General features: G+C 33.9%; 3 protein-coding genes across 5 annotated transcripts; 2 read left to right on the top strand and 1 right to left on the bottom strand.

Annotated features, from left to right (window-relative positions):
- Positions 1-1,117: 1,117 nt before the first annotated feature.
- Positions 1,118-18,907, bottom strand: LOC128185826 (uncharacterized). 3 transcript variants are annotated; one of them, XM_052855500.1, is made up of 5 exons: positions 12,208-12,542; positions 2,671-2,732; positions 2,385-2,445; positions 2,004-2,219; positions 1,118-1,284 (listed from the first exon to the last, which is right to left on the bottom strand). In XM_052855500.1, exons 3-5 carry the CDS (start codon positions 2,437-2,439, stop codon positions 1,127-1,129), a joined length of 429 nt encoding a protein of 142 aa, XP_052711460.1. In that variant the 5' UTR covers positions 2,440-2,445; positions 2,671-2,732; positions 12,208-12,542; the 3' UTR covers positions 1,118-1,126. The 3 variants fall into 3 exon arrangements, with proteins under 3 accessions (XP_052711460.1, XP_052711458.1, XP_052711459.1); XM_052855498.1 differs by lacking the exons at positions 2,671-2,732; positions 12,208-12,542 and adding an exon at positions 18,842-18,907; XM_052855499.1 differs by lacking the exons at positions 2,671-2,732; positions 12,208-12,542 and adding an exon at positions 2,547-2,641.
- LOC128185825 (uncharacterized) lies at positions 5,934-7,062 on the top strand. Its single transcript, XM_052855497.1, has 2 exons — positions 5,934-6,086; positions 6,217-7,062. The coding sequence occupies exons 1-2, from the start codon at positions 6,051-6,053 to the stop codon at positions 7,060-7,062; spliced, it is 882 nt and encodes a 293-aa protein (XP_052711457.1). The 5' UTR covers positions 5,934-6,050.
- Positions 18,908-19,692: 785 nt separating the features above from the next.
- Positions 19,693-21,140, top strand: LOC128185827 (uncharacterized). Its single transcript, XM_052855501.1, has 4 exons — positions 19,693-19,757; positions 19,864-19,924; positions 20,073-20,282; positions 20,940-21,140. Exons 2-4 carry the CDS (start codon positions 19,873-19,875, stop codon positions 21,098-21,100), a joined length of 423 nt encoding a protein of 140 aa, XP_052711461.1. The 5' UTR covers positions 19,693-19,757; positions 19,864-19,872; the 3' UTR covers positions 21,101-21,140.
- The last annotated feature ends 1,779 nt before the right edge of the window (positions 21,141-22,919 follow it).

Below are 22,919 nucleotides of genomic sequence, written 5' to 3'. Positions count from 1 at the left end.
AAGATTCAAATAACGTTTCCATTTCATGATATATTTTCATCCAGTTTTTATTGTAACACTCAATCTTATCATGACCAATGTGTATACCTAAGCATTTCACTGATTGGTTCGTTACATGTATTCCTTCAACATTGTTATATTGGTTTTTAAGAGTGCCAAGAAGGATGCATTCTGTTTTAGATAAATTTATTTTTGATCCCGCGAGTTTGCAAAAGACGTCAATGGTTTTAATGGCTTGTTTGAGAGAATCTATATTCTTCAGTGATAATGTCATATCATCTGCATGTTGGATGTTTTTAATTTCTTTTTCTGAGTTTTTAACTGTAAATCCGTTGATTAACCCATTATTTTTTATTTTATCGGATAAGATTTCAGCGACGAAAAGATATAATAATGCTGAAATAGGACAGCCTTGTCTAATTCCTCTATGCATTTGACATGTTCTTGAAATCCATCCATTATTTTTTAATCGAAATATTTCGAAAAATTTCATATGAAGTTGATAGATTTATATTACTTATTATTATTGTACAAATTGCTAAAAATATGAAAATCATTATGAAACACATAAAAGGGACTTAGACACGATTTGACTTAAAATTTTCAAATTTTATGTTTCCATTTTCAATGTTTATAATGATAAATATAGAAGTTTATAATGATACATGTAAATAAAAATTTGAAAGTCAAATATCAAATTATAAGCAAGATACAGAGATCATCATTCTTTGTTATATAAACAAAGCTCGAATATTGTGATTTTCACATGTGTGTTGTATTGGAGTAAGTGTAAATGAAATGTTTCCTTCTTTTGTTGATAATAGTATTTATGGAGATATTGAATTGGTTTAAAAAAAATTTACATGTCATTTTGACTAAGAAATGGCTATTCTCTACATTGCATTTTTTTGTAAACAACTATAAGACTCGAGCTTTGTTTGCATAACAATCAATTATTACCCCTGTATCTCGATTGTCACTTGACTTTAACATTCAATATTTTGGTTGATCATTTAAAATGCAACAGTAAACCCTTTTACACATAAAAAATGAAAATACAAGTTTTGATTTTAAATCGTGTCCAAGTCCCCATAAATGATACGAATAACATTGCTTCATGTTTGTTTTATTGGTTGATCGTTGTAGCATTACACAGACTCTCGGGAAAGTATCCCATGCGTGTGCTCACCAGTCCAAAATTCAAACATCTGCAAGTGTTGACGTTATCTGCACACGTAAAACTTTTACCTAACGGGTAATTCTTTCCACCTGACGAGCAAAATCCTGAAATATGATAATGTACAGCACATTAAAAAAAAATCTATGAATCAGTTATGATTAAGAAAGCAGAATAAATTGTAATGATGGACCTATATGCACTAAGGAGAAAGAATATATTGTTTTTGTCTGCTGCTCATTTTCATTTGAAAATATCAATGGAATATGTATAGTTTGAATATGTTATTACATGGAAAGAATAAAAACATGAATTCCGTGAAGAAACTTTGTACGTAAGATAATTCCGTTTTCGATAATTAGACTCTTGAAGAAAACAAATTCTTATCGATTCCATTAAGAGGTTTAATGCATACGCCAATTGTATTAAGTGATATTTATTTTTTTAAGTTTGAAAACGACTGGCAAGTAGGGAACAAATCAATATATAATATTTGCAACCAATCTCCGCATAGGGAATGGTTAATGTTTCCGACTCATTTCCATGATAACTCACAATATAAAGAAAGTTGTCCACTTCAAAAATGTTTCATCAATCAGTCCTTAGAAGCATTGTATTTATCATAATTATTCCTTGCAAAATAAAACATTTCTTCGACACATTATCCAGGTTCACTTACAAGTTAAAAATGAATTATAAAATACAAATGTACTGATTGACATACTAGCAGGCAGAAATACTATAGATCACGAGAACAAATACAGTTTTATCCGACTATTGTCAAAAATCCCATGCTCCCTCTTCCTCTTAGAAAACTTTAACCAACCTGGACATGATTTGCATCCATCGTTCCTTTTAGTCTGCTCATCTTCAGGACACTCTAGTTTTTCACACTCCCAGTGCCTACAGTAAATAAAGTCTTCACCGTCTTCGGTCCCCCGTGCACATATCCTTCTTGTCTTATCTATCTGGTCCCACTGATATTGACTTTCCGGGTACTTCTCACAATCAAAGTAGGTGCCAGGAGGTGAACTAAGAACAGCTGTTTAAAATTGAAGCAAAACTTATATAAAATTCAAGGACAATTTTACATTCTAGCACCTGTCTGTAAAAAGAAATGAATTCAGTATATACATTAAAAAAAATGCATAGAAATGAGGTTTATTTTCTAAAAAAAAAAATATTCTTAAAGAAGCATGTATTTTACCTCCTAGGACAACAGACAATACAGCTACTGACTCACAAGTAAAAAACTGCATCATGGTGACCTGCAAGAATAAAATGGTAAACCGATGTAGTTTAATTACATGTACTATCAAACCTTTAAACAAAATGTACATCATAACACAGTCAGACGTTTAGCACTTACAGTGAAGTTGTAGAATGTAATGAAATCAAATTAGATAGACCTCCTTTTATAACTCTGCTGCAATGTTTAATTATTTTGAGTGACATATATTATGCCCGTGGAAATAAAAAAAGTATAATTATACTTGATTGAGATCCTTTAGGCCATAATTTGATGTGACAAACAATCATCATTTATATTCGCCTCCTAAAAATTTAAATAATTGCCGTGTGAAATCCTCTCATGACATTTAACATCAAACATGTTATTCTAAAATGAGTTCCAAAACCTCTTTTCAAAAAATTATTTTACTCAGATTTCCGTTTACAAATCACATAATGATTGCTGTTTGTGATTATCAGCTAGATTTATCACATATGACCATTAAACTATGTTGTTAAAAAATGTTGTGTTTTTTCATGACTACGTGCATAAATCTCATGTAAGGGTCTAGAGAAGAGGAATCAGAAAGGTCCGGACCCCCCCCCCCCCCACCACCCCCTGCAAAATTCACATTTCTGTTATTACGAAAAGACTATTGCTTAAAGCAAAACACAGAGATGCAACATTAAGGGATTAATTAGAATTAATATCAGTTTTAAAAATTGAACATGAGCATTTTAAAAGGAAACAGGTTTAGCATCTATGTGCTCCACTTTATTAAAAAATTAACCAAGATAGAGCACTTAACACATGGGTGGCAGAAATGTCATGACTACACATCAATTCCTCATAACCAGGCTTGTTCTGAATTGAGTCATGACGATGGCTTTTTTTGGCATATTTCTGAAACATAAAAAGACACAGAGCATTTGAAACAAACATGGTTGAAATTAGTTAAAATTCAAAATTTGGGGTAGGGAAGGATGGGTTTTGATTTCTGATACAGCGGAAAAAGGAAGTAGATGAGTATGCGCAAGTGTATAAAGCTTTTGATAAAAAAATGTCAAAAACGGTTTGAAGGGACACAAAAATTCCGGATTTTAATCATTAAAAAAATCAAAGTCTTTCTACATAACATTGTTTATCTTTTAGGGATAAACTTGATTATTACCCAAAGAATATTGCTTAAAGCAAAACACAGAGATGCCACATTAAGGGATTAATTAGATTTATTATTTAGAACCAAAATAGAGCACTTAACACATGGGTGGCAGAAATGCCATGACTTTTATTAGAAAACAATATTTTGATTAAGTAAACAAGTGTTTATGGTAAAATAGCACAACAGGTTTATATAAGTGCAGTCGGATCTGGAAATAACAGTATCCGACCGTAAATGTTTTACTGTCAAAATTGTGCCAAATGGATTTCCTAGAAATCTTACCGCCATCTGAGCGGCCGCATTTTGACAGGAATGGGGGGAAATTACAATTTCTTTACATGTAATATTCAAAAATATTTCAAATTTGCCTCCAAATCGGAGACATGCCAAATCGGCAAAATTAAAAATTGTCTCCAAATCGGAGACCAGCCAAATCGGCAAATTCAAAAATTGCCTCCAAATTGGAGACCTGCTAAATTGGCATAATACTGAAATTGTCTCCAAATCGGAGACCTACCAAATCGGCAAAGTGAAAATTGCCTCCAAATCGGAGACCTGCCAAATCGGCAACAACAACAAAAAAATAGTAATATTGCCCCCAAATCGGAGACCTGCCAAAAACGGCAAAATACTAACGTTGCTTCCAAATCAGAGACTTGCCAAATCGGCAAAATCAAAATTGAAAATTGTGTTTAAATTGGATACTTGCCAACTCAGAATATTCCAGCATAATGAGAAATACCAACTCAATAACTATGTGACTAACCAATTTTTTACCAACTCTACTAAATTTATTCGCTCTACTCCAAATCGACAACCTGTCCACTTTTAAAAAAAAAAATTCAAACTAGACAACTACTGGGTATATATTAACAAATAATAGCAAGTGACAGATTCAGATAAACTCCAAAAACCCGCTCCAAATCAGAGGTCTGACGACTTGGTGTGTACACACTTGCACAATGAAAATACCCAATTTGCAACAAATTAAATGACCATGCCAATCCACAAAGCAAATTTATGCATGATACTATACCTCAAGTAAACAAAAATTACCAATTACACAAGCTTAACCAACTTGTGAAAATGATATATTTATAAACTAGGGGATTTGTTTGAACCATTTTGAATGAACTGTTTTAAAGCATTCTGTAATGTTGTTAAATAATGAAAATTGCCTAAATTTGTAAGATGCACCCCATCCGGCAAAATTAAGGTGGGGTGAAAGGCTGACATTTCTAGATATTTAATCGATGCCCAACCTGATTAAGCACAAATGTAGTAATTGAGCTGTTAATGCGTTTTCTCGAAATTTCTGCAGAGTTGTTTGAGATAGCATATCTCCAACAAAACCTAGGTAAAATTTGGGACCATACAATGCGTGTAGTGGGGAAGTTTTCAAAAATTTCTCTTAAGGTACGTTTCATGAACTTTTGTAGACCTGACAATGAAATATCTGCTATGTCATTTCCCCCACAATGAGTGACTAAAAGTTTCGGCACTGGGTACTTAACTTGCAATTCTTGGATAGACGACAAGAGGTGACACCACCGCAGGCCTGAAACACCTTTCCAAATGATACTCATGTCTGTTCTTAAAGGGAAAGGTCCAGCAAAAATAAAGAAGAGTTGAAATAATTATATTTACCATAAAAATGATGTCAACAATCATATTTCACTTAACATGATCCCAATTAAGCAATAATCACTGATTAAATATCAATGTTTGACAAAATCATGCGAGCTGCCATTTTGATGCTCTTCACTGTTTAGAGTTAAATATTGTGTGGCTTATCTTCGGGTTTTATCGCAGCATCCCGATAACTTCCAAATGCCCTGTGATGTCAGCATACCCCATTCAGAGTTCTTATCAGTTCACACATGTGGTCAGTGCCTCGGAAAGTTTAACAATTATGTGTGTGTAAATATGCCTGCTTGTCAAGCCTTTAATTGCACAAATAAGCAAGGGGAATGCAAAAAAAGTTTTTTTGTGATACCAAACCCTGCCAAAGATGCTGCATCAAAACGAAGATGCAAACAATGGATTACTAATTTAAAGAATGGAAAGTTGTGTTTTGAAACTTATGTTTTCAATACTAAAAAGCTTGTCTGTGAAGATCATTTCACCCCAGATTGTTTTGAGAGAAATCATGTGGCAGAATCTCTTAATTTTTTTCCACGATGTAAAAAATTAAAACCTGATGCTGTGCCCACTCTAATTAATACAAGTAAAGGGAAAAAAAGGTCAGGAATCTAAGAAAACTGCAAGAAGTAACTACCTTAAATTACAACAGAAAAGAGAAGGGCTAAGGTAAGAAAATCAAAATCCAATACCAAGTAATTTTTTGTTGTAAAACCTAATTCTTTGATTAATCAATTGACTTTACATTATTTCAGTTAAAAGAAAATTTACTTGCTCTTAAAAGAGGAATTAGCAAGCCTCACATATCATCTGCTACGTCAAACGATGATCAAAAAAACATGCCTGGATCTAACCTGTTTGAATTCAATAACCAGGTAAACATACTGTCTTTAGTAATTTAGCATTCAATTGAAGTAAATAAAGTTCATTACATCTTTTTATGGGTTTATATATGTATTACAAAGCCTCCTTCAACGATGCAAATTGGCGTATTTAATATTTTAGGAGGAAGAAAGCCCTTGCCGTCAGACTATTCCAACTTCATCAATTACCAGTGAGCCGTTGGAGTGTGAAAATATTCTTCCGTACAGAATGTGTGGACATCCTTGTAACATATGTCTACAAAGTGAATATCTCAAGCCCTCACAATTTGCTTCTGATCATAGTTACTGTACAAACACTAGAACAATTGGAACAATGACAGAAGTTACAGACAACAGTACAGGAAGTTTTAATGGTAAAATTTTAACTTCTACTCCGATCAAAAAGATCTCCCCTTATCTTGATGAAGAAGAAGAAGTACCGGTAAGTTTATTTATGGATGACTCTGTCACAGGATCGAACTTTGATGACAGTCATGACAGCAGAGATCCTACTTTTGTTATTGATGAGGATGAAAGTTTTGATGCAGAAAATGTTGATGATCACAATGATGATAATTGTGATGAATCATCATCACTCATACAAACCAAAAAGTTTATTGTGTTTGAAAATTGTTTGGATGATATTCTGAATTGTTTGATATGCAATATTTGTAAATGTCATGTAGACCCTTCAGATACCATCAAAGAATACTGTGGTTCAATGTTGAAAGTGTCAGTATTTTGCACTGGCGGTCATTTAGTCAAAAAATGGTTATCTCAGCCACTGTTAGGGAAAATGCCCGTAGCCAACTTGCTTGTATGTGCAGCAACCCTTTTTGCAGGTCAAACATATGCACATATCTCTCAGTTTGCAAAATTTATGAATCTTCAATTTGTAAGCAAAACAACATTTCAAACTGCACAACGAGAAATTGTAATGCCAGTGGTTGATCATTCTTGGACTGTTATGCAAGACCACATTTTCTAGAAAATTAAAGATTCCAACCGTTTTCTAAGGTTGGCTGGTGATGGTAGATGTGACTCTCCTGGCTTCAATGCAAAATATTGTACATACTCCTTATTAGATATGGAAACTCAAGAAATTGTGGCTTTTGTTAATATCAAAGTTACTGAAACAGGAAGTTCAAGCAAAATGGAAGTTGAGGGATTTAGAAGATGCATGACATATTTGATTGAAAAGGGCTTTAAAATAGAATTATTAGCAACTGATAGGCATGTTCAGATTAGAAGTCTTGTAACAAAAGAATTTCCCAAAATTGATCATCAGTTTGATGTTTGGCATCTTGCAAAATCAATAAGAAAAAAAATGTTGCAAAAATCTAAAACAAAAGGATGTGAAGAACTGTCTTCTTGGATAAGAGCGATATGCAATCATTTATGGTGGTGTTCAGCTAATTGTCAGGGTAACAAACAATGGTTAAAGGAGAGCTGGGTCTCCATTGTGCATCATGTTGTTAATGAACACAGTTTTGAGGGTGATACTGTTACAAGTTGTTCTCATGAAAATATAAGTCCTGAAGACTCAAGGAAAAAAAAGTGGCTTAAAAAGGGTTCTAAAGTTCACAATGCATTGAAAGAGGTTGTACAGGACAAAAGGTTGCTAAAAGATATTGCTCATCTCAGTGAATTCTGCCACACTGGCAATCTTGAAGTCTACCATAGCCTTCTTACAAAATATGTTCCAAAAAGGCAGGACTTTGACTACGACCAAATGAACTGTAGAACAGCAATTGCAGTCATTGATCATAATATGTCTCAAAACAGAGGTCAGAAGGTAGATGAACATGGAATTGGTGTCTACAAAACAGCATATTCTAAAGTAGTGTCAAACTGGGTTGCAAAACCTGTGTATAATCCCAAATTATATAAATGGGTACCTGTTTTGATGAAGTTATGTATTATGCAGAAGCAAACAATGGAGCTTCCTGTTATGCAAGTATCAGCAAGGTCAAAGGGGAATATTGCCCCAGTACAACCTCAAAATAGAGCTGACCTTGTATCCAAACTTGTGTCAAGGTTTAAGGTAGTTTATGACCATGCATCATAGGGGTCAGGCACTGAATTATAGATCTAAACACGTAATTGATGCAATTAATTCATGCACTGTATGTGCATGTTGTATTTATTATTGGAATACATTGGTGATTATATTTTTCTTTTGCCTTCAAAGTATAATTATGATACATGTTTGTTCCATCTTTTAAAAATTTTTTAAGAATTACAAAGGTCTTGCATGCTTTCAAAAGCTGTCTTAAAACCAATATACTGTCCATTTTGCTCTGGAAAATGTTCTCTAATTTTTTTCACAACACAACTTGGAATTGTCACTCTTTTTCCTTTTCCTAACTTTTCACCTCTGAACATCCAACAAACAAATTGACGGTATGCTACCAGTCTGGATTGTCTGAAATATTAAATTGTACATTGGTGCTAATCAAATTGTAAAACATGTCTGTCATAATGAGTTTTAATTTTATGTACTTTTTATTTGGACCAGAGAGTATGTGCTCCTTTACAGAGTGTATATTTTTAATGCATGCATATATTTTTCTTCTGATTGATATTTTTATATTTGTTCAGATTATTCTTACTGAAGAATTTTAATAAATCTAAATGTTTGACAAACTGTTTTGTAAATTATTTATAATTATAGATAAATCAATCAATCTTACTTGTTGGATAAGTGTTCTGGTACCGGTGCACGACCTTGTTGTTTTTTAAACATCATGAACTGAATGAAAGCAATGGACAGAACATCTGGATTTAGAATTAGCAGATCGAACTGGTCATGGTCAGTTATGCAACCTAGATCTCCCATATTCCCGACTGTATAATCACACTGTTTGCAACACATGCATTCCTCCACAGTGGGCATGACCTCGCATTGTCCACAGGAACACCATTCCTCTAATGTGGGTATAATTGGACTTGATGGATTATTTTCAGCAGCAAGATTTTCAAGTTCTTCTTCTGTATATTCAGGTTCAAATGCATATGGCTCTATCCCAAATACATTTTCTTGCGCCATTCTTCCAGAATTTTGTTATACAATGTGTGGGTCAAGTTATCGAAGTGGTATGCTGACGTCACAGAGATGCTATCATGGCAGCCTCCATGCCCGTGCGGGAGATTTAACACTCACCAGATAATTAAACCAAGTTTTATGGCTTTAGATGAGATAATTAGATAAGGTATATGGTGGGTGTTAAATACAAACTTTAGTATATCTATTTCACTAAAAAAAATTTTTACCTGACCTTTCCCTTTAAGTTTGTATTAAATTCAGGATCTTGGGAGATATGTTCTCTGGCCCTCTTTACTATTGAAGACCCAACAGTCCAAATGTATTCTGAAACTTAAATAAGGAACACCGTACATTGTGAATGTTGTAACCCTCTGTCACCATTTGTTGTCCTAATTAAACTAATTCTGGTCTAAGATAACGTTTGTATGCATTAGATTGCCATCTTCCCCTATTCTGTATTTGACTTTCAGGTATACCTGCCATATACAAATGAGTTGCAGCACCTATTCTAAAAGAATGGGATTTGAATGTTTTTGTATCAACTTGTAAAAAGTTCAGGCACTTTTGTAAAATGCTAGAAAATTGAAATTATATTAAGGGTTTGGCATTAATATGACAAAAAGTGGGCCTAATTCGCTTGGCCTACACTGCAAGTAAGAGTTAAGAAACTGAAAGCATACATTTGATTCTGGGGATTTCGTGATGGTAATAGTTGTACCACTACCAAACTGATCAGTCTTGGAATATCTTAAAAACAAGTGAATTGTATCTGAAGCAATATATGTATCTGATAACTGCAGTATTTTCTCAACAGAACTGTGCCGAGTCAGTGTTATCTCCCCAACTCTGAACATACCAAAAATGCTAGGGAAAAAGCAGCACCGAACAAGTGACTTTCATACAACGATTTTGTCAAATTAGGTAAAGCGCTCAATATTTTACTCAACATTGAGTATGCAATGGGACTTTTGATATCTTGTGTAGGATTTTGCCGTCTAAAACCTGTCAACATTGTTTGAACAATAAAGGCCTTAACTGTATTATGATACCCATGCAACTGCAAGAAAAAACTCAGGCCTGCCAAATGTGACTTGGCAGTAGAATACCTTAAATTTCTTGCAAAAAGATATGCCAAAATATTTATTAACTGATCAACTGTAGGTGGCCAATTATGCTGCAAACTAAATTGTGCCCGAAACAACTGAAAAGCTTGAACTGCTTTTTCATATGCATTTGTGGTATTAGTTGATAAGCTTGATTGAACTAACTTTTCGACATGGTCAACAAAAGTTGGTAAAATTTTGTAGGAACTTGACAAGGATAAGGGTCTGCCCAAGGCACATGGTCTCGAAACTTCTTCCACTGAAAACGAGAAATGGAGTCAGCAATTTGATTTTTGGAACCAGGTACATGTTCAGCTCTAACCTAAATATTAAACTGCAAGCAAATCAAAACGAGATATCTTACTAGTGACATAACTTTTTCATTCTTTGATGTATTATTGTTGAGAACATGAACTAATGCCAAATTGTCAATGTGCAATAACAGCTTCTGACTCTGTAATGCTTCAGCCCAAATTTCTATGCCTAAAACAACTGGGACAAGTTCTAACAATGTAATATCAGTGACTAATGATTTTTTTCAACTTTCAGGCCATTCGTAAAATGCCCATGCTGTCTTAAAAATTATGCCACAACCATGAGATGCTGAACTATCCGAATAAAAATGTAAACATTGATCTGATTACCAGTTCAGAGAAGGAAATGTTGTTGTACCGTTCAATTCTTTCGAGAAAGTTAGCCACATCTGCAAATCATATTTAATTCCCCTAGACAACCTAATAAGATGATGGGTCTTAGATGCACCAGACATGAGACCATACAAACGAGATGAAAACGCCCTTCCCGCTGGCAATGCCTTAGTGATAAAAGAGAGAGAACCAGCCAGAGACTGAAGTTGCTTAAGTGTAATTGTTTTCTTATCTTGAAGTTCCATAATATGTTCTTGAAGTTCTACCACCTTGTCGGAAGGGACAAAATCTATGCCTAGTCCCAAAAAACTAAGACATGTAGATGGCCTCTCTGTTTTTTCTTTTGATAATGGAACACCCAGCAATTGACATAAATCTTGAAATTGGTCCATTAAGTACTGACAATTTGTTGAACCATGTGTGCCAGCAAACAAATTATCATCTTAGTAATCAATAACATCTGTCAAATTTGACTTGTATTCCAATGCCCAGTGCAAAAAGGAAGAAAATTTCTGAAATAGAGCACATGATATAGAACAGCCCATAGGCAGACATTTATCAATGTAGTAATCGCCCATGAACTTAAATCCAAACAGACTAAAATTCTGAGGTCTAACAGGTAATAACCTAAAGGCATTGGAAATATCCATTTTCAGAAGGGACCTTGGAAAATTGTTTCGATTGTCCTTGCCAGCAGTTTACAGATGGGTGACCCTGACCACATTTAAAGCACATATGTAAATAATGATAATTATTTCTTGTGTAGCTGGCTTTTAAGTTAAAATCATAGCATTTTGCATAGGGCCCCGGCTTCGTAATTATAGGCCAAGTTTTTTAAAGATCAGTAGAGAAAGTGGGGGGATGGATAGGACTGTTACTCATATATAATAACCAAAGTTCCGCATCAATGTTACTCCAACCTAAGAGTGGGTTTGTAGCTCGCCGAAGGCGAAACTGAATATCATAGTCTTTCCACCGGGCCCATATGCTGAATTCTAGAACCCCCTAAACGAATTGAACTTAAATACTTAAGCATTGCTTGGGTTTTTTCTGGGTATTTTTTCAAATAAATTGCTGAACATATTAAAAATGCATCAGTCCATTCTGAGATATTTGTTATATTCTTTTCTTTAGATTTAGGTTTTACTTTAATTTGACCATCCTCAAACACCAATGGTGTTGATACTCAACCGATGGATCTGTATGAAGCAGTTTTGCCAAATCAATGTAATCATTTGACCAAATTTTTTCTTTAGTAGACAATAGTATGTTTGTCCCCAAATCATTTGCTACGCTAACTAAAGAACTAGTTGTAATTTCCTCCAAAACAGATGCACCTTGTTGTTCTGCGACTGCAGGGTGTCACACTTCCGCTGCAATGGTGTTCAGAACTGGAGCATTGGCAACTGATTGATTAGATGACCCTGGATCCAACTGTCTGACGTTCCACCAGATTCAACGATATTGCTTAGCGTCCGCCATGTCGCTGTGCAAGTGTTGGGGGAACTGACTGTCCTAACTGCAGCGGCGGCCCTCCCAGCCGGGCGTGCATTGGCAATTGTTTGATTAGATGGCCCTGGGTCCGACTGACTGACGTCCTCACCGATGTCGCTTAGCATCCGCCTTGTTGCTGGGCCAGTGTTGGGGGGATTGACTGTTCTAACTGCAGCGGCGGCCCTCCCAGTCGGGCGTGCGTAGGGGGAATTAGACTTTCGACGAGCTCTCAGCATCTCGAAAGAAGAATTTACAAAGTTAGATTTCTTGTTGTAGGTTCTTGATGTGTAATAAATCGTAATGAACGATTAAATAATGGTGCGTGAAAATTGTCACATGGCTGATTTATATATATATATATATAAATAAATAAATAAATATATATATATATATATATATATATATATATATATATATATATATATATATATATATATATATATATATATATATATATATATATATATATAAAGCACTAAAAATGGCTAACGACACGAACAATAGAAATTGTCAAATTTTCGGGACAACCAGTCCCTTCTTCAGGACCAAAAAATAAATTACATGAGTACAAAACAAAGAAAACAAAATCTAAAGCTACTACTAAACCACTTAAGAAACTATAAAAAAGAACAGCTACATTATAAACATTTGTTCACATTCTTAAAGAAGGTGTTGCTACTGTCGCCGATCGCTCTAAAGTAATCAATCGACTACCAACTTCACGCCTGATTAAGTTAATTAGCTAATTAAAATTGGTGTCCGAGTTAATTAATGACAATTTGAACCCCCGTTGTTAACTCGTACTGCACTTATGATATAAACTCGAATTTTGATTAAAAAGAGATAAAATTAAATGAAAATAAATAAATAAAATTAAGAAAAAAATGATTTACAAATAAAAGGTAGTAAAGAAACTAATAAATGAATGGAAGAGGCGCAGTTGACAGATTTCATGAAAGGTTAGAGAGGACACCAGAGCATTTTTCCGAAAGGCTAAGATTAAAGGAACACTTCTCGCGAAAAGACTCCAGCAATGATCACACAGACGAACCTCCTCCGCCCTTGCACAACTTAGAGGAACATAAGTTGTACCGACCCAAAAGTACTTGGGAACCGGCACCGGGCAAATGTGGAGCACTTGAGTCTTACATTGATGCTGTTGAGTCAGACATTGAGAAGCTCCTGACCAACCAAAAAATCGTCCCTGACAATCTGACGAAAGAAGAAAGATCTGCTCTACAACGGTTGAAAAACAGGGACGACATAGTCATAAAGAAAGCAGACAAAGGATCCACGGTGGTTGTCCTAGACAAACAAGCGTATTTAGCTGAAGCCAACAGACAGCTGACAGACGATCGTTTCTACAAGAAATTGGACTCTGATCCTACTGAAGAGTTTTCAGCTCTCATCACTAACACCCTGGACAAAATGTATGAAAATGATGAGATTGGTGTTAATTTTTATGAAACGCTTCGCCCAACCAACTGTAGACCAGGTCAATTTTATTTGCTTCCAAAAATCCAGTCTGGGCGCCCTATAGTCAGTGCCATCGGCCACCCCACGGAAAAAATATCTGAATTTATAGATTTACATCTCCGTCCACATGTAGAAGATTTGCCATCATACCTCAAGGACAATACAGATTACCTGAATAAACACCTTCCTCTGACCTGCCAGACCCTACTCTTCTCGTTACAATGGACGTCACGTCCTTGTACACAAATGTTCCTCACGATGAAGGTATCGAGGCCTGCAGGGAGGTATGGGACAGTAGAACGATTCAGCAGCCGTCAACCGAATCTCTAATCAAGCTCCTTGAACATGTTCTCAAGCTGAACAATTTCATGTTTAATGGCGAACATTACATACAAATAAGTGGTACAGCTATGGGCACCAAAATGGCTCCCTGTTACGCCAATATATTTATGGGAAGATTGGAACGCAACCTGCTTCTCAGAGCTCCTTTCAAACCTTTGAGCTGGTTGCGGTTCATTGATGATATTGAGATGAAATGGGTCTAAAACCGAGACTGCCTAAATGACTTCATCACCTTTGCCAACTCCTTCCACAATTCGATTAAATTCACAGTGGACACTGTAAAACGAGAAAATATGGCGCACTACAAATTTTAGCGCCTTTGGCGCAACTGCCTCTGAGCGCTAAAATTAATAGTGCGCCAACGATTTTCCTTATGTATTAGATTTCTTCAAGTTGCAAAACAATAACGTCAGTCTATTTTTAAGGCTATATAGAAGTGTTCATTTAAATAGCAGATGCTGTCGGTTCTGTTTGTTTAAACAATTACACAGGTAAACGGTATGGGTTATCGGGTATAAGTGCCTAACCATGGATTAATTAATTCAGTTTAAATTGCTTTTTAATATCTCTCATTAGCACCTTGAAAATTGGGCTTCTCCCCGAGCCACTTCCATTTAGCGCCTCGAGATGAAAATGTGATTTTAAAGCGTGGCGATGGTTAACGCTGACAATACATGATTGATCATAATTTCTTTGATCTCTGATTACTTTAGTGGATATAAAGATAACAAGACGATACCTATTTTTGTGTTTTTTAAATGTAAAATTACTGTGAAAAAGATTCTCTCAAGGTGATCGAAACTCGTGGTAAATATAGCATTCGATTTCACTTTTAGTTTCGGGACTCTTCTAGTGTTATCCAAGTCGACACGTTAAATTCAAAGTCCGATAACTCAAATTTGTTTACCAACAAAAATTACACATCATCGCCAATAAATGAAGTTTTCATATCTATCTACTGACGATTTACACAAAAGTAAGCTTATTGTTCTCAACGACAGTTTACCGTGCATGCGAGATAGAAATCAAAGTCGTTGTGTTCACGTGCTTGAGTGAACACAGAACTAAATTTTGGGCGTGATCGTTTATCAAACAACAACATTTTTTGTATTCTCTTTTAAAGAGAAGATGCATGCGCTAAAATATAATTGCGCTAATGTAATGGCACTTGCGTTTGCGCTAAAATACGTATGCGCCAAATTTTCTCGTTTTACAGTATCTAGTTCCAAAAATGTATTTTTGGATACTACATCCACCTTGGAAGATGGTGAAATAAAATTCAGTCTCCATACCAAACCCACTGATTCTCACCTCTACCTCAAGCCATCGAGTTGCCACCCTCCCCATACTTTTAGAGGAATTCCTAAAGGATTAACAACCCGAATCAGACGAATCTGTTCTTCTAATGAAATCTTTGAAGAACAGAGCAGAATATTAAAATCCCATCTGTGTAATCGAGGCTATAAAGCCCACACAGTTCAATCTGCAATTGATGAGATTACTACAAAAGACAGGAAAACCCTTTTACAATACAAAGAGAAAACAGACAAAAGCAGGGTTCAACTTGTCACTACATATCACCCCGCCCTTAAGAACCTCAACAGCATCCTTAGAAATAATCTGCCCATTCTTTACACTAACGAAAGAATGGCTGATCTTTTCAAGGATCCACCAATGGCTGCATTTAAACGCCCGAGGAACTTAAATGACATGGTAGTGAGGGCAAGATTAGACAACCCGTTGCAAAATGGTGGTTTTAAAACATGTTCCAATACCAGATGCCTGTTGTGCAAACACAGCACCAACGCGGACAGTTTTAAAAGCCCCACCACAGGTCGCACCTACAAGATATTTGGCAACACTTCTTGCCGCACAGACAACTGCATCTATCTCATCAGTTGCAAAGTCTGCTCTAAGCAATACGTCGGTGAAACAGGTGACCTCCGCAGAAGGATCAACAACCACCGCTCTACCATGAAGACCAAAAAAGTCAAGGAGCCCGTCGGAGAACATTTTAATACAAGTGGCCACAAATGGGAAGACATGACAGTATTGGTTATTGACCATAATCCTCATTGGACAGACGCGGAGAGGAAGAGCATGGAAAAGTTCTGGATGCACAGACTCAAATCATTCAGACCTGATGGCATGAACAAACAAATGGACTTCACTAAAATGAACGTCTCATAGCCATACATCACCTGACACCCACATAGTAATTTCATGAAATCTGTCAACTGCGCCTCTTCCATTCATTTATTAGTTTCTTTACTACCTTTTATTTGTAAATCATTTTTTTCTTAATTTTATTTATTTATTTTCATTCAATTTTATTCTTTTTAATCAAAATTCGAGTTTATATCATAAGTGCAGTACGAGTTAACAACGGGGGTTCAAATTGTCATTAATTAACTCGGACGCCAATATTAATTAGCTAATTAACTTAATCAGGCGTGAAGTTGGTAGTCGATTGATTACTTTAGAGCGATCGGCGACAGTAGCAACACCTTCTTTAAGAATGTGAACAAATGTTTATAATGTAGCTGTTCTTTTTTATAGTTTCTTAAGTGGTTTAGTAGTAGCTTTAGATTTTGTTTTCTTTGTTTTGTACTCATGTAATTTATTTTTTGGTCCTGAAGAAGGGACTGGTTGTCCCGAAAATTTGACAATTTCTATTGTTCGTGTCGTTAGCCATTTTTAGTGCTTTATATATTCAGTTTACTGGCTTATTATCTATTTATTAGATCCGACACTTTAAAGATGCCTAGTGTTGTTGATTCTATTCAGTGCTTATATATATATATATATATATATATATATATATATATATATATATATATATATATATATATATATATATATATATATATATATATATAATCGAATTAACAGTAAATTAATGACTATTTACAATGAAAAGTACATTAAATATGAAAATATTTGGAAAGAACTTCCGTTCAGTTCCCAATGATTTCAACTGATATTATTTGTCAGAAAATTCGTCTCCGTCCTTTTGATTTCTGATACAGCGGAAAAAGGAAGTAGATGAGTATGCGCAAGCGTACAAAGCTTTTGATAAACAAAGGTCAAAAACGGTTTAATCATTAAAAAAATCAAAGTCTTTCTACATAACATTGTTTATCTTTTAGGGATAAACTTGATTAATTTACATCGAAAAGTACCAAAAATATGCCTCAAACCTCATGCCAAACCCAAATAACCGTCAGACCCCCCCCCCCCCCCCTCCGGAAAACATTTCTGAGTATGGGACAGGTGTAGATATTAATGTGGATTAAAGTACGTATACGTTATGATTGAAATACTTTCACCGGTTAAGAATTTTCAAATTTCACAATAATTAAGCAAAATGAACGTTTCGTTTTAAAACAAAAATTGAAAAGGTTAAAATCTTAAAACCCCCAGTGTGATTCAATCTCATGACTTTAAGATTCGTAGAGAAACCTCTAACCCACTTCGCTTCGCTTTTAGATGATGGTTGTGGGAAAGAAACTATTGATAAAATTACACTTAATTTTTTTTAATTTTATTCGATAAATAGTACGTCACAAAATAGAGGTGTCCCTTACAACCTATAATAAGAAAAAAGTATACACGGATCTAAAAAACATAGTCATTTATTGTTGCTGAAAGTGAAACATTAATTTTTAACACAAAAACATTCTAACCAAAGGACAATTTTGAAAACAATTTCATTTATCTATAACTGATTTTTATACATACAACCTGTTAAATACATAATCATTCAATGTTTGAATTAATCAACCCGATTTGAAACAAACGATGTTTTATGTTTATCGCTTCTGGCTTTTTTCTATGTTAATAACTCTCTCAATGTTTGTTTATTGTCTGATTTTAATGGTACAGGTAGAAAACACTTTCTCTCCGACCCTAAAAAATTGACCGTTACATCTCGTCTTTACTTTTATTGAATTTTTACACCATATGTTCAAACATTGCCATATATTTATTTCTTCTCATAGTTTCATTCTCTCCAAAAAAAAAAAAAAAAAAAAATGGTCGGCTACTGCCCTGTAAAAAATTTGAAATTTACATCAGCTTATAAAACCCGTAATTTATACGGTCACCCGTTTATAATAACTTTTGTACATGACGAATTAACAAACTTACAATGAAAAAATATCACACGAATATTTATATATATATTTTTAATTCCTCTATGTATTTCTTCAAAACGTATAATATGGGGCCTACGTTGAAATAGTTCAATCTAATTTAAGCAATAATTGAAAACATATTTCCTTTAAAAGTAACTGTATTGTTTGTTGTAAGTCAAAATAACTATCAACACGATCGAAATGCTATTGACAAATGTTTTCCTATTAGAGGAAATAAGAATTCATTATTGTTTTAAATTGTTCAACGTTACTTTTGAATAAAATTTAACAGTAGGTATGTTTACTAAGATCAAGTTCTGAACAAATACTTATCAAATTCATAATGAGTTTTTCAAAAGGGTTATTATACAAAAAGCAACCTGACATCATTTAGATACATGTATCCTCAAACTACAGTTAAATATGCAACATTCCGCAATTAATTGTAAAATTAATCAAATTATGAAGTTGTCACAGTGTCACTGTTCATTACAACAGCTGTTACGTGCCTGCCACTTGTTACCTTATTTTGCACAGACTGGATATTCCTGTGGCCTTCACTTCCCCCGATCCCTGCCCCGCAATACATGTCTACAATGACAGGTTCCACAAGGCATTTGTACAATTTCACACAAACACTATATAACATACCGCCATATTATATGTATTTACTGTAAAGGGCGGATAGAGCTCTGCTTGCTGAGTTCTGACACATTATATGAGAAGTCTAGATGTTTAAAAGCAATATCGTCTGCGGAGAGCAATATTGATACATGGCTGTTGTTATTTCCATATTAAGGAATGACGGGTTGGTGTATCATCAAAAATTATTACACAGTTTTTTAATTGTCTGTTGTCTATTTCACTTTTAACTAAAAGTATATAAGCCTGAAAAAGTCCACGTTATTAAATAGTAAGGTTTTGATAACCTACACATATTTTTCTATGATCTGTTGAAAAAAGAACATACATTTGAGTTAATTTGCTATTTTATTACGTGATTTCAAAATTCTTACGTGATTTCAAAATTCTTACGTGATTTCAAAATTCTTACTTATATATTCCATATCAAGAAACTGTAGAAAGCAGCCCGATTCTTAACACGCGGTCACAATACCATTTACCCAATGTTTCCTCATGATCATACCAGAGTACAGTACTTTGAAAAAAAAAAGCCATTCGACATTATTGTTATTTTAAGAGAAACTTACAATTATTGGGCAATTCTTTTACCGAGGTATAATTCTTTATGATTAATTCTATCTATGTATATGCAAGGTGTTATAGTACAAATGATGACTCGAACATCAAGTGAATTTCAGCATGGTCAATTAACTGTCGTCATTTATAATTATTAATAAATGACATGGACTGGTTTATAAAAGCAGGTGTATTAAACTGGATTTTCAGTATATTTCGTTTATGTGCATTCAAGTTTTGTATGTGCTTCACAAATGCTTACAGATTTATTTGGTTAACATTTGCATATTCGTATTTCATTCATAATATTTCAATATTGTCCGATTTTTTTAAATATATTTTTAGGTAAACAAGATGCGTATTATATCTCCATGGTCAATCATTGCAGTGTCAGCAGCTCTGGCTGGTAATTTTCTTTTCGTTTCAAGCATAAAAATGATATTGCAAGCAAAATGAATTAAAATTTGTAACTGTTTCTGTGGAACTTACCGATATGTTAAAATATCTTGTGCAGCATCGATTCGAAGAGAATAAAATGATTTGTGATTAAACAGTTGTAGTTAGTATAACTCCTGACACCTACTTTGAGTGTGAGCAGTACCCAGGAGATCAGTGGGACCAGATAGATAAAACAAACAGGGAATGCATGAGGGAGAATGTTGACGGGGTGGATACAATGTTCTGCCGACACTGGGAATGTGCCCAACTTACGTGTCCAGAAGAGGAACAACTAACCTGGATGGATGGCTGCAAATCATGTCAAGGTATAATTTAAGACGGCTGAATAGTTGTGGCCATTTTTGGACACTATTTATCTCCTTTAATTGAAAAGCTTTTTATAGCTATATAGAAAAATGTTCAAATTGTAAAGATAAGAATTTTTCCTGTTAAATGTTTGAGGCAGGTTAATGTGTTGACCACCGAACATCCAACACAATCAAACCAATTATTGTTGTTGGTTCTAAATGTTTTTGATAGCACGCAAATACGCTTTTTCAAGATGACTCTGTTGTATGGCTGGCAGAATTACTTAATAAATCATCTCAAAGATTGAGCAAGCAGACAATTGAACGCTATTGGTAACGTTACATAACATTAAACTATAATTTGCCCTGCAAAAGAGTACCGCAATCTTTTGAAACAGTATGTGCATGTAGTAGTATATATCATCCACACTATTTAATATAAATTCGTGTTTATATCGCCAACTAAATTGCATCCCAAATTTGATTGTGTTTAGAAAACTAAATAACGAAGAGGTAACTGATTCATGTTTACGTTGCATTAACTGTAAATAAGAGCTTTGTCATGCCTAGTCATATGTTCAATGCATGCCAATAAAAAATCATTGTTTTCGTTTTTCAAATATGAATTAATGTATACTTTTCATTTATTTTTCATCGCATTTAATTCTGTTTCAGGATTTTGCTCCTCTGGTGGAACAATTTACCCAGAGGGTTCGAATTTTATCTGTGCGGACAACACCAATTATTGCAGCTGTATGGAAGGTGGTGGGTTTGCATCTACACAAATGGGATTCACGCGCCAAAAGTTTTGTAATGCTACTATCGTTGACCAGTAATTCAAAAATAAATCTACGCTTCTCATTCAAGGAAGAAGCATGAATTATTCTAGTTTTTTTCGGTTGTATTTTAAATCATATTTAAATGAACAGGTCTAGGCAACCTCCGTTTTTGGAGGATAGATTTTATCCTCCAAAATTGGAGGATATATGTTTGCGCCCCCTGGTGGATCTTTTCAGATGAAGGGCAATTAACTCTGTTTTTACAAAGGGAGTTAACTATGAATAAAATATAATTATTAGACAATAAAAATATCACCTTATTTAGCTATTAGTAATTATATTTACTGATACTATTTAATAAATATTTAAGTTTAAATAATTGCAGGGGTAATTTTAAAGGTGAAGACTCTCACATTTTTTTCAATATTCCGGATAATTGATATCTATAAATGGTATCATTTTGATTAATAAAATTTAACAATGTCTTTTTGTGTGAACGGATTAAATTTAAATGATACTTAATAACCTGTGAATTAATCAGAATAAGAGCTACAAAGTTCCTAAGGTATATGCAAACATTTACTTTGTACATGTACAATATAGCAGATCAAGATCGATATCTATTATATGTCTCTAAACGTGAATGAACCCATTAATGTTTTAATGAGGAATAAACATCATTTGTGATTTTTATTAAATGAAACAGATGTAAATAGTCTATGTCATTTGTAAAACTGAACACAGGAAGTACAAACTTTCAAAGCATATTGTGAAACTACGCATACAATCATTAGTTTATTTCCTTAACTTTAATTCCCATATGGTCTGGTGCTTGCATTTTCTCATTAAAGATATGCACGAAGCCTTTGAAATATACTCATGCTATCCTCCAAAAATGGAGGATAATTTCACCCACAATGCAAAGTGACTTTCCATATATGGTAAAAATCAGCAGCCATCTTGAAAATTAGATATCCTCCAAAAACGGAGGTTGCCTAGACGTGATGAACGTGGGAATTAAGAGGTCTTAAAATCACCCGGCATTTTTAATTAACTACAGTTGTTATTTACGGAATTTGAAAAATATTTGGTGCATTTGAAGTTTCTAAATCTTTAATTGTTCCTAAGTTTAAGTTACAGTTATGCTGCTTTACCATTTACCGTCTAACTGAAGAATAACTAAGACAATGTCAACAACAATAAAACTTATATATATATATATATATATATATATATATATATATATATATATATATATATATATATATATATGTATATATATATATATATATATATATATATATATATATATATATATATATATATATATATATATATATATATATATATATATAACAATTCTTCAATAGAACACAAAAACATGGCGAACGGCACATTTTAAAATTAAAAGAAGAATTGTTTCGATTCAATTTTCCTTAAGTTGCAAACCACTATTTTTCCATCTTCTTATATCTTAGAAATTGGAAAGTCTCTAAGAATGAATCTTGCCAAGTGAATTTTGGACAAATGTGACCATATTGATGTAAACTTGAAAAATAAAATAACAAAAATAAACTATATACACAGAGGCAAATGCAGTTAAATATTTCATTCAACAAGTTTAAATATACATGCAAGACTATTCTCCATATAAAAATAAACAAAACAAAAACAAAACAAACAAAACACACACACAACAACAAAAACCCCTCAAAAACCAACAACCCCAAACTGTGTGTAAAACAAATAAATCTTAACACAGCGTATCCAAATCAAATTTCTCGACAGTGCTTATATACATGTACATCATTATAAGATTGTGCGTTCAAATGAACACTTGTTAAAATCATTTCTAAATAAATCTACATGTAATGGC

This window comes from Crassostrea angulata, chromosome 5 (genome assembly GCF_025612915.1).
Source record: "Crassostrea angulata isolate pt1a10 chromosome 5, ASM2561291v2, whole genome shotgun sequence".
NCBI lineage: Eukaryota > Metazoa > Mollusca > Bivalvia > Ostreida > Ostreidae > Magallana > Magallana angulata.
This window is presented reverse-complemented; position numbering and strand designations above follow the sequence as displayed.